General features: G+C 26.6%; 1 protein-coding gene across 1 annotated transcript; it reads left to right on the forward strand.

Moving 5' to 3' along the window:
- The first annotated feature begins 215 nt into the window (after positions 1-215).
- Positions 216-7,573, forward strand: LOC132921264 (origin recognition complex subunit 3). The gene is made up of 15 exons (XM_060984196.1): positions 216-612; positions 1,508-1,657; positions 1,732-1,840; positions 1,909-2,081; positions 2,154-2,329; positions 2,636-2,795; positions 3,223-3,336; positions 3,403-3,567; positions 3,651-3,767; positions 3,839-3,958; positions 4,033-4,215; positions 4,279-4,521; positions 4,584-4,706; positions 5,095-5,165; positions 7,366-7,573. The coding sequence occupies exons 1-15, from the start codon at positions 586-588 to the stop codon at positions 7,469-7,471; spliced, it is 2,037 nt and encodes a 678-aa protein (XP_060840179.1). The 5' UTR covers positions 216-585; the 3' UTR covers positions 7,472-7,573.
- The last annotated feature ends 4,933 nt before the right edge of the window (positions 7,574-12,506 follow it).

The following is a 12,506-nucleotide window of genomic DNA, read 5'->3' on the forward strand; positions in this document are numbered from 1 at the left end:
GATCTAAAGAGTGCAAAGGCCTTTGGACGAATATTGTATAGTAATTACTAATTAGTAAAATAGTAATGAACACGAATACACGATGAAGAATGAAGTTGTACGTCGAGATAATTATTATTATTATAATGAGTCAGAATAATATATTTATTATTGTGGGTGGTTAATTATTTTTACTTTGTTATCTACTTAACAATATTTTACTTGGTATATGGTAGTCATATTATCAAATGCATTTCCCGCGGATTTTCGCCCAGCAGCTATCACCTCAATGCCAAATATTTTTTTGTTATTACTTAATATTTCCAATTTTGTATTTTTGTTTTGTATTACGCTACTTGATACTGAGTTGATAGTCAATAGGCACTCAAATACTTGATTATATAATAGTTGGATACTATTACTTGGTTAATCGATTGTCGGTACTTCCATGTTTTCACTTCGTATATTCTTTAGTACTTTTATCTCAGGTTAGACTTACACTGTTTTCATTTCACTTGATTATTGAATACTCGATAGCAGCAATCACTATTTACTACAGTAGTTACAACTACAGTCTGTGGTCTGGAGACAGCATTTGCAGTCACTATGGATTCAACGTTTTCTGTGTCTAAGGTAAGTTTTTAAATTTACTTTTGTATATATAAATAAAAGGTTTAGCTAATGTTGAATGTATTCTTCTCTCACATTTTTAATTAAATAATCTTGTAGCATATATTCATATTGTACCTTAGGGCATAGATTTAATATTTTTTTTATAAAAATTTATATATAATAAACTTGAATATAAAACTGAGTCTGGTACCTAAGTCCTAAAATAATATTACTATTGATTTGTATTTAATCAGTTTTAGTTTATTATTTTAAATCATAGTATGATGTTATTTGTTTAAACACTAAATATATAGGCTATACAAACTCATCAGGTGCAGTTCATTATAATCTCCTTACTCACCCAACTCAACGTCGATTAAAACCAGATCGTCCCCATGATCATCTATGCTAAGCCACCCTCACAACATTTAAATCTTCATATTAGACAAGTTCTTCTCCCAAAGCACTCTTACACGTTAATTACTCTGTTATACTTATAGTTATTAAATTATTGTAAATATTAGTATATTATTACATTTTTTACTTCTGTAATTTATCCCACTTCTTAAGTAAAAATATTTATAATCCTCACGTTAATCTGTTTAAACTATTGTAAATTGTCTAAATATCCATAGATATAGATAGCCTATGGCTAGGAATGTCTTATTTGTATTAAAAAAAAAAAAAATAAATAAGCTATAAGTTTATAATTCAATTCAAGAAAAGGCATAATTGCAAATAGTAACTTGAAGACTTTGTATTTGTTATTGTTTCAAATTTATTAAACTTCAAAACAATTAGTATGTTAATAATTAGATTATATTTATCTTATAGTACCTATTGCCTATATTAAATATTAAAATATCAATTGTTAACTTAATATAAGTTTTAAATAATTTTGATTGTTACTTTTTAGGGATGTTTTGTGTTTAAAAAACCAAACAAGGAAAAGAACAATAAAAGAAAAAGTAAAAGTATAAAACAACTGACAACCAATCAACCAGAAACTGAATTATGGCATACTACATACATTGATATTTGGAATAATGTTAAATCTAAAATTGATGTAGTTATAGTTTAATTAATTAACACATATTGTTTACAAATGAAACATTAATATATATTACTAAAATGTTTTAGGATTTAAATGGATCAATATACTCTAAGTTTATTTCAGACACAGTAGATTTTATGACAACAACAAACATTACTACAAATCAAAGTATTCCAACAGCATGTTTACTTACAGGTTGAGTTTTAAAAATTAAATTAGGTATAAATATGTTTTTATATAGTAGTATATTTTTATTTAAATAGGAGTCAATTTACCAGATCACGAATCACTATTTGGATTACTAGCAACCAATTTAGAACAATCTCAGCCGCCTGTTATTGTTGCAACATTATTTTCTGAGCACTTTTCTAGTGTTAAAAATGCAGTTATAAGTATGGTGTCACAATTATTAAATACAAATGATGATGAATCCGATGTATACCTCTATTTATTTTTTAATATATTATGCTTTTTTTATAAAATATTAATTAAATAAATTGAATTTTAGTCTGATGAAGAAATGGACGAAAGCTTAAATAGTGTGGTTAAACGATCTGAATGTACTATATCTACTTTAATTGAATGGTATAGTCAGCAACCTAATGGAACTCGTATTGCAGTTCTTGTAAAAGATTATGAAATGTGTCAACAAACAGTCTTGCAAAATTTCATCTTACTTTTAAGGTTTTTGTGAAATTATCCACTTATAATATTTTTGTTTACCCATAGATTAAATAATATTATAAATACTCAGAGTCAAATTAATAATTTATGGCTCATTATTTTAACTGGGATTTGATTCTCTAGTGGCATATTGTGGAAAGAGACTAGAAGATATTTACTTCCCCTTTCCAGACATCATGCATCACTAATGAGTCAAATTCATCTTATAATAATAAGTGATAAATAATTGCATGGGTGTTGTGGAAATATAGTGTTATTTAATCTAGGCTTATATACTATTGTAAACATTTTTTTTTTTTTTTGTAGTTGTTACATTAAAGAAATCCCAATTGTAATGGCTATTGGTATTGCTACTTCTATATCAAACTTACACAATTCTCTTCCTCATCATGTGGTCACCAAACTTAAAGTGAAAATGTTTCTTAGTGAAGCATCTATTGTATTTTTAAACAATATTATGGATCAGGTATGACTAGGGTTTCAATAAATTATAGCATGATTAATTTTTATTATTAATTATATATAAGTATAATCTAGATTTGTATGCTTTTACCATGGGCGTAACTAGTCTTATAAGTTAGGATGGGCTAGATTCTTAAAAATGTTTTATAGCAAATTTACATTTTTTTAGTTTATTATTTATTGTTTCTATTGGTGTTTACAACTGACATGAATGATAATTCGTTTATATAAAATATTATTTTTTTTTATATTATAGGCAAAAAAAAAATGTAATACTAATATTTTTGTAAACACATACATTTACAAAAAAATTCTGGGGGGCTACCCAATATAAAGCCCACCCAAGCCCCCCCTCTTAGTTACACCTATGGCTTTAACATATTTCATATGTTTAATGACTGAATATTTTTTTTTAAATAATTTTTATTTAGGTATTTTTAAAGCCAGACTGTTCATTCTATTTGGGTGGACGTATTTTGGAATATGTGACTGAAGTATTTTTATACTATAATTTCTCTATTAAACAGTTTATAGAAAGTCTTAAGGTAATATGAATAACTCAACTCAAATAACTTGAAAATTTACAATTTTACTTACAATAATTCTTACAGTTTTGCCTCATAGAACATTTTTACTGTAAGCCTCTTAATTGCATATGTATTGCTCATGAATCAGCACAAGAAGCTCTATTCGATTCTTTAGATAAAAACGCACTAGAAGAAATCATAAAGCTGCGTTCAGTCGATTATAAATTAAAAATTGACAGCAATTTTAAAGTATAATGTTATGATCTTAAATAATAAATTATTCAAAACTACAATTAATTATACTACAAATTTATTTTCAATGACAATTCCAGGAAACTTTTCTTCAATTAATTAGAGAATTAAAAGCTTGTATCAATGATTTTCATATTGGATTAAGAGTATTACATATTTTAGTGGCAGATTTACCACATTCACCATTAGGCACTCAAGTATACAAATTTACATTTATTTATAACAATTTTTGTTATTTCTATAATGTACATAAATGTTAAATTTTTAGCTCAGAGAAATGTATTGTACTGCAATGAAAAAACACATAATTGACAATACATCTTACAAAACATGTCTACAATTATTAAAATTTTTGTCCAAAGATGATATACTTGCAAAATTTGACAAGGTAATTAACTTTTTATTATTATTGTTTATATTTGATATAATATTTATAAATTTTACTTCCTCTATATTATTTAGATAATTCATGTTTTCAAGAATGTAAAAAATAATCAACGAGCCACAATTTCTTTAAAATTAGTTCAAAGTTATGTAAAACGTTTAAAAGAGTCTCATTTAAATAATTTAGTTGTTGAAAACCATAAACCTAAAGATAAACCCAAAGAAAATTTACAAGCTACATCAAGATCACAGTTTAAAAAAGTATAATTTAACATAGTTAAAAATTAATATTGTTTTATTATTATTTTATTTTTTTTTTATTAGATACTTAAGGACAATGTTAAACATGAAGATAGCCGGCCAATGACTGAATTTGAAAAAGCACGTTCAGAAAGTTTGGATCATTTTACGGATATAATATTACGTCAATTCCTTGTACCTCCAACAACCATGCCTTTACATGAATTGTTGATATTTGATGATTTACCATCAATTAAACGTAAAATTGTTGGAGAAGACAGAGCTGCTCAATATACAGCATTTGTTAACCCTCAACACTATTTATGCGTAAGAAATCTTAATATATAATTTATTTGTGTATACTCAACAAATAAATATTATGTCGACAGTGTGATTGCTGTGAATTGGAATTTACAGAACAAATATTTAAAACTATGCCAGATATATCTATTGTGTACAAATTACATTTAGAGTCAAGGTTTGACCAGATTAACATTTATGATTGGTTACAGGTAACTTAAACTTAAATTATGTAATTTAATAATTAAGTCAATTTTAAATTATTTTTCATTACATTATTTCAACTACACATTAGTTAAAACTTTTGAAACTCTAAAGTATTAATAATTGCTTAATATACCCTATTTTAATTGTATTAAAACATTTTTATTATTTTATTCTATTTTGATTTTGTTTTTTAAAAAGTTTAATTTTATTATTACTACTTATAAATTAATTTTTATTATTTCATTATTTGCTGTAATGTTAATTTGTCTTTAAGCCATTTTAAATAAATAAATAATATAACTATTAAATAGGTTTCAGTGTATTAGTAGTAGGTTATATATTATAACTTTTCAATTATTATTTCTAAAAATATCTGTTTTTATTTTTTTTTAGAAATTTATTTCAATTGTTGGTCCAGGACAAAATGACAATGATAATGATGACGATATAGATCCAGTATTACAGTATCCTTTTAATACATTTTTTAATAATTCTCTGTATACTAGGTTATAGTTAAATCACTTATAATGAATGGTTAAAATTGTTATAACTATTCAAGTTTATTTATAGGCTATACTCTTACATAAATTACGTTTATTTTTTGTTCCTGCTATTTCATATTTTAGATTCTAAATGGAGCAAGAAAGTATTGATTTTATAATGATGTTTGTTTTTTCTTTCTTGTGTATGTGTACACAAGATAAAGTGCTTTAATTTTCAACTTTGAGGGTGGTTTTAATAGCAAATTGGATCTAATTTGTACTTTGGAGAGGTATAATTATTAACAGTTTTCAAAATAATCAAAAGAAATTTAGGAAACTAAAAAACCAGTTATGAAACAAATCTATTTTTTTTTTATTTAACTTAAAAATGAATAACCTTACATACTTAACATTTTCATAAAATGTTAGTATTTTCTATACATATTATAATTTTCAAAATATTTTAACATTTTTATGAGCTTTTTATAGACATTTAAAATAATTTCTATGAATGTCAATAAAAAATTTAATTAGAGGTTCTTCATAAGTTGTTTATTTACCAATTAAAAAATATTGAACTCTTATATAAACAATATTTTTTTATAAGTATTTAAAGTTATAATTTTGAAAAAATTTCAAAAATATACAAATTATTTTGAAATTCATTTAAATTTTCTCTTTATAACCAAGATTTCAAACTCTAATACAAAGCTTCTTATTAGTTTTTCTACTTAGGTATTATGAATTTAACTATATGCAATGATATTTTCAAAATGTATAGATAAATTTTAAGAATATTATCTATATATACTATGGGTCCATTCATACTGTGTTGCAGTATGGTGTTGTCAGTGGCAGATCTAGTATATTTTTTTATGGGGAGTGCTAAGTTTAAAGTCTCATATTCTGTATACTCAATTCTGAAGGGAAGACCTTTTTTTAATTCTTAAAAGTTATGTGCTTTAGTGTGCATTGTTTTTTTTGGTACCAATTTCAATTGGAAATGTGCTCAGCCTATTGAAAATTACATGTTGTGTAGAGTATTAGTTTTCTAGGAAGCAACATCCCAAGAGTAGCCAGCACACTAGCACCCCCCCTCCCTCTGGATCCGTGCTAGGTGGTATTGACTCAAACATTAATAACAATATTATAATATGGTATAAATATATATTATCATAATAATTAATTACTAATAATATAATTAATGTCATGTTTTCAGCAAATATTAAATTAACCTACTATAATATTAATTGTAAAATAAGTTACTTTAATAGTTATATCAAAACATGTATTATGACATATACTTAGTGATACAAGCTGACCATCTCTGCTCAGAATCTTTTTCTTATACAATAAGATATTATTAAATTCAAATTTAACACATCCATTACAGCAATTCTCTCTACACCTAATGTACAGCAGAGCAGTACTTGCCCATATTATTTTGAAGTTTAAGATATATTATTTATATTTTTTTTTATTATTTTTCTTTTATACTGTATCATATTAAGAAAAATAAATGATTAGAACTTCTTTATTTTTGTAGTTCACCAATTGAGTAATAGGTTAATTATAGTATTATTAGTTTGGAACCGGGACTTGTTTGTTTTTAATAGGAAGTATTATAAAATAAATACTTGTTAATTTTATAAAAATTACTAAAGTCATTATTCTTATTATTTTTATTTATTTGTGTATTGTATTTACACTATTTCTTACTAAGTCTTTGAGTTCACTGTATCGGAATCTTATGTGTTATCAGTTTATACATAGTTAATATGTATATATTCATGGTTTTTCTGTGATTCTTTGTATATCTTTCATTTTAATGTATCTAAGTATCTTGTGTATCATAATTTTATAATAGACTTCTTAAAGATCAGTTTGCTTAAGGTAGCTAAAAATTTATATTTGCATAGTTTTAAAGCAGTCACATTTAATATTTAAAAAAATTCAATGACTTCTTTTTACTTTCATGACAAATATTTTCAATTCTATATTATTATTTATGTTTTAAGTTCAACTTTTATAATTATAATATAATATCTTTATCTTTTATTAATTAAGTTTTCAAACAAGTATGCATTGTTTTTTAAATTAATATATTATAAATCTCTAGGTTGATAAATATTTCATAATACTTTAGAAAATAATAATTTTCCTTAAGCATTTTATGTATTAGATCTCGATTTGTGCGAGCTTTAAATGAATTGCAGCATTTGGGGTACATACGACCGTCGAAGTACAAAGCAGATCATGTGCAGCGCCTTACATGTGGATCTTGCTAATGAGTAATGATTAATATTAATTATTTATTTATCACTGGATTTTAATTCCTACTTATTTTTCTCACTTTTTACCCAAAGAAATAAAAATAATTATTTTCCTTATTCGCATTTAATATTATTTTTTTTTTTAATTTGTAGTAGGTACTTATCTAATAAATATTATTTATATTCAATACAAAAAAGTCAACATTGCTATTATGTTCAGAATGAGGACGCGTAAGCGGCCCTATGGAGTCTAATAATTAACCACAAGTTCCCCGATATAATCGTTTTGTTAATTATAAATTCGGCACAGATTCAGGTCATTTCCTAGTCTTATACATATACATAGTATTATACACGTATTATAGACACATATTATGAATATGTGTTTTATTGAAAGGAAGAGACAATGAGACTGTGTCATAAGTGTTGGTAATGGTACCTATGTTCTATTTTATATTTAAGAATATTGCAGCAGACACCACAAGTACCTGTAGGCTGTTCGAAATACTGCTATAAAATGAGAGTAATCTTCCGTGTTATATTAATTGTCCCCGGCCAAAACTAGGCTGTTTAAAAATCAAATTCGCGAGTTTATTCCGTTACCGTAGCCAGATTGTCGGATCCCGGAATTTTATTTATAGGCAATTTTACAAGTATACTTTATTAATATGGTATAAATTTGCACACGTATAGTTGAGAGTGCTGCAACTAAGATTTCGTCTCTTTCCTCGCAGACACAGATAGAATATGGGGTTCTAAAATTAGTGGTTTGGAATTTGAGGGAGTGAATTCTAACATAGATATAACTCATGTATAGACATTCACATTCGTAATAGGTACCTACCTAGTAATAAACACCCAAAATAAATTTCCTCTTCGTGTAAAGCATGAAATTCAAAAGTTTTCATTATTATATATTGTCAATAATCACAAAAATTATTTAAATGACATTTTCACGTGATCAGATATTTTCAAATCAAAGCATTATTGCTTCTTCGTCGGTGAGATTCTGGACACGCCAAAGCATACGCTAAGGAGGCCAATAAAAGAGGCATTGACCCTGTGGTTTTTGCTGCACTGCTTATTTATTAGGTATGAGGTATCACCTATATAAACATAGACTACAGAGTAATCCTTTTTAATATATAAGAGTATAAGACATATTATAAGCTTAGATTTTTTTAAAAAACCTTGATAATTAAATACAAGATCCTTAATAAGTTGTTCTTATAGTAGTTATAATAATCTAAAAATATCGAAAGTACAGGAACAAAATTTGTATTGAATAATTTTAATAGCTATATAGTTTGAAAATTAAACAAGATTCTTGACTATAATAATTCTTAGAGCAATTTAAAAATTTCAAAACTAAGGACTCGAAACTTTTCCACCATTTAGGTACCTAGTATAGGCACACATACGCAAATTATTATTTTCTAATAGTACACACAAATACACAATGCAATTTTAAAAATACTTATTTATTAATGTTAAGCTATTTATGAATACCATATCCTATTTATTTTATAAGGTTTATCGGCTATACAAATATTATATGAAATAATAGTTATTTATATTAATAAAAGGCAATGTTTGTGTGTGTAAGCGAGTTAGTGTTACTGAGGCTCACATAGGGATTTGTTAGCTCATGAAAAATGAATATTTGTTTGAATAGGGTTGCAGATAATAAAATAGTTACTATAATTGGATATCATTTTAAACTTGAATGTGTTAAAAATGTGTATAGTCTAAATTTATCAGAGTTTATGACAAAGTAAATCTATTGGTATTATTTAATTTGTCACGGGCAATGCAATGCAGCCACGCAGGATCAATAATAATTAATACCTCATATATTTACTATATAAAATCAAAAGCCCAAAACGGATAACCCTGATGGGCCTGATGCAAATTCACAGTTTTCGTTTGATTTTCATAAAAATGTCAATAGATTCAAGCAAGGTTATGAAAGTTTTTATCAATGATTTTATTATATTTTGTATAAAATATTATAGTTTATTATAAAATCAATGGTATGTCGTCGAACCGGTAGGGTTGGGAGAAGCACTCATTCCTAAGTGGAGTTTTTCGTTTGCAGCTGCAGATATAAAATATATTATATATTTGTATATGATGTAAACACTAAAACTCAATGGAAGGTTTAACTTGGACTTTGTAAATCTATATATTATACAGACCAGTGTTGTTTATTTTCATGGCTATTATATAGATATACTATATACTGTATAATAGGTACATTACATACATATTCAAAATTACTGGCAACAGTTCAAAATAAAGATAAAAGTAAAAACCTTGAAATTGAATTAGATACTTACACTTAAACAATAATCGCGAGCTGTAAGCTAAAAATATTTAAATAATATTATTGATAAGTGTTAACAATGAAAATTCATTTAAAAATGTAAATCACGGAAAAAAATCGGTGGCAGTTTCATCATAAAATTAAAGATAAGTATTCAATGTGTAGGTGCTTGTTATATATTACGTACATAGACAAAGAATTAGAAAAAAAATACCTTTTACATTTTGCCAATACATCGAAGCTGTTAAAATTAAAAAAAAATACCTATATTTTTATATTATTATTATGAATTTATAGTATGTACATTGTACATATATAATTTATCATATTACATTCTGACATAGAAGTTATTATAATGAACAAAACGACCATAATATAATATACCTTTCGTGTAATCATCTTTTTATATTATTTTAAAATCGTTATATCTATAATTACCTATAGCGTATTACACGATGATTTTACGTAGGTTTTTTGTATTTAATTGAACGATGAAGCTTGTATATAATAAATATAGTTATGGCATCTTTCAGAAAAACACTCGAACAGGAGAAAAAGTCTGGTTATTTCCGTGTTTTCTAAAAACTAACTGACCGATAACGGAAAATATCATAGTTATTACGGCTACCCGTTCTTTGATATACCGTATACGATGTGAACCGTCTTTGAAAACTAATACCTCAAGTCGTGTTCACAGCTATGTCGTCTGTCGTGTTGTGTGACTTTTATCCGTTATCGTATTCTGATTGGCCATTGTATAATTAATAATTATCGTATCATTTACTAATTAAAATCTATCAAAATATGTTTAGAGTTGAGCTGAACTCAACTTTTGAAAACGATACGACAGACGATCACGACATCGGGCATAGCTATGAACCCTATGGCTTTAAAGTATGAAAACGGTAGCTGTCGACCAAATTGTTCGCGCCGTCCGATTCTTGATGAAATAGTTTTTTACGTCGCCATTCTTGAGTGCATAAAGTGTTGTGCAGTACGACGACAGCCCGGCGAAACGAGTCTTGTAATCAGTTTACATACATATTATATTTGTGAGCCTCGTTAATTCTAGTCATACCGTCAGCTATCATCCCACAGTCAACGCATATGTGGACATTGTGGAGGAATTAGGGGGTCTTTGCCCCCCCCTTAAAAAAAAATCGAAGGTAATATGTTATATTTGTGTATATAAAAAAGGGTTGCGGGGGCAAAGTCCTCGCAAGTCACTTTACATTGAATTATTATAGCCCCATTAAAAATGCAATCAAAATTTGATTATCAAATGTCCACCTATATGAGTCAACAGTTTTCCAAAATTATAAACCAAGGGATGTACGTCAAGATAAGACGTTTAATATCAGTTATCAATGTATATTTTTCACAGCTCATAAGCTCCTTGCAAGTACTATCTTGAAAAAATTTACGACCATTATTTAGAATTTATATTTTTGCACTTCTTAGTGAAGTGTGTACATAGATTTGTATAAAACTATAATCCAGTTCAAATAAAACCTATATTGAAAGTCTTATTGTAGTCGATAAGTTAGTAAATATGTATATTTAAAAAAATAATAATAATTTCTAGATTTAAAAAAATTAAATATGACTGATAATTTCAAAATTTATATTTTTAATTAATGGATGACTTGATGTTAAGTTTTTAGTGATAAAAAATGATACCCGATATATTATACAGACATTAGTGCCTAATGTAGTATTATAGTATTACAACAATGTAACAAGCGACATTGTAATGTGGACCGTTATTATAGCGCGTATTGCGAATAATTGTCGTTTTCGAAATACATACCACGTCGTGTATAATAAACGGCTCGCCTATTTACTTATTAACATTTGCCATTTGACCCGATACATATTATTATTATTATTATTACGATTTTGCCGACATATACACTTGGCCCATTTATTTTGACCGAAATTCGAGCTCGCGTGTAATTTACTACCGCACAGTGACGTTGTTTTTGTGACAGCGGTGTCATAATTATATTACCTCGACTTTTCGCGTAACTGTTGTATCTCCTGCTACGGTTACTATATGTGGCTATAAAATATGTGTGTGTTTAATGATGATAATTTATGTTTTTACGGTAACCTTAATATTCTATGACGAGCCGCCATCGTAAACCACGGGTCTCTAGCACACAGTATTGTGCATGTAATATAATAACTAATTTATACACTTATATTATATAATTACTATTTATTATGTTCTAATACGGCTGTATACTGGGTTATATAGTTGTATTGTTTAGTTGTGTCTACCAAAAAAAAAAAAAAAAAATCATCGAGTGAGTACCCATATGAGTATATTGCCATTGCGTATATATTAATACGCCTATTATGATGTTAAATTAAGTTTATGATAAGGTATTACTGTAATAACGTTATCAAGTAAATATTCTGTTCCAAAATGATCAAAATAAGTAAAAGCTTTTTCGTCATTTTCATTTATACAAAGTATAAAACAGCAAAATTTTTAACATATAACGATAAGTTTATTATGTAGGTAAAGTTAAACTGAAATATCTATTCAAATTTTTTACTTTTTACTACGTTTATTGGTAAAAATGTCTATATGGTAAGCTGGTACATGAAAAATAAAAAATGTAAAACACTAAAACAATATAACTCAAAATTCTTGTTACCTACACCCTACGTCCCTTCACCAATGGTTCTCAGACTGTGCTCAGCAGGGCCTCTGCG

This window comes from Rhopalosiphum padi, chromosome 1 (assembly GCF_020882245.1).
Source record: "Rhopalosiphum padi isolate XX-2018 chromosome 1, ASM2088224v1, whole genome shotgun sequence".
Lineage (NCBI taxonomy): Eukaryota > Metazoa > Arthropoda > Insecta > Hemiptera > Aphididae > Rhopalosiphum > Rhopalosiphum padi.

What these genes read in the sequence shown, in the direction of transcription:
- LOC132921264 (XM_060984196.1), top strand. Translation starts at nt 586, where the DNA reads ATGGATTCAACGTTTTCTGTGTCTAAG. An exon ending in ATGTTAAATCTAAAATTGAT is followed by an intron (nt 1,658 to 1,731) that starts GTAGTTATAGTT and finishes AAAATGTTTTAG; the next exon opens with GATTTAAATGGATCAATATA. An exon ending in AACAGCATGTTTACTTACAG is followed by an intron (nt 1,841 to 1,908) that starts GTTGAGTTTTAA and finishes TTATTTAAATAG; the next exon opens with GAGTCAATTTACCAGATCAC.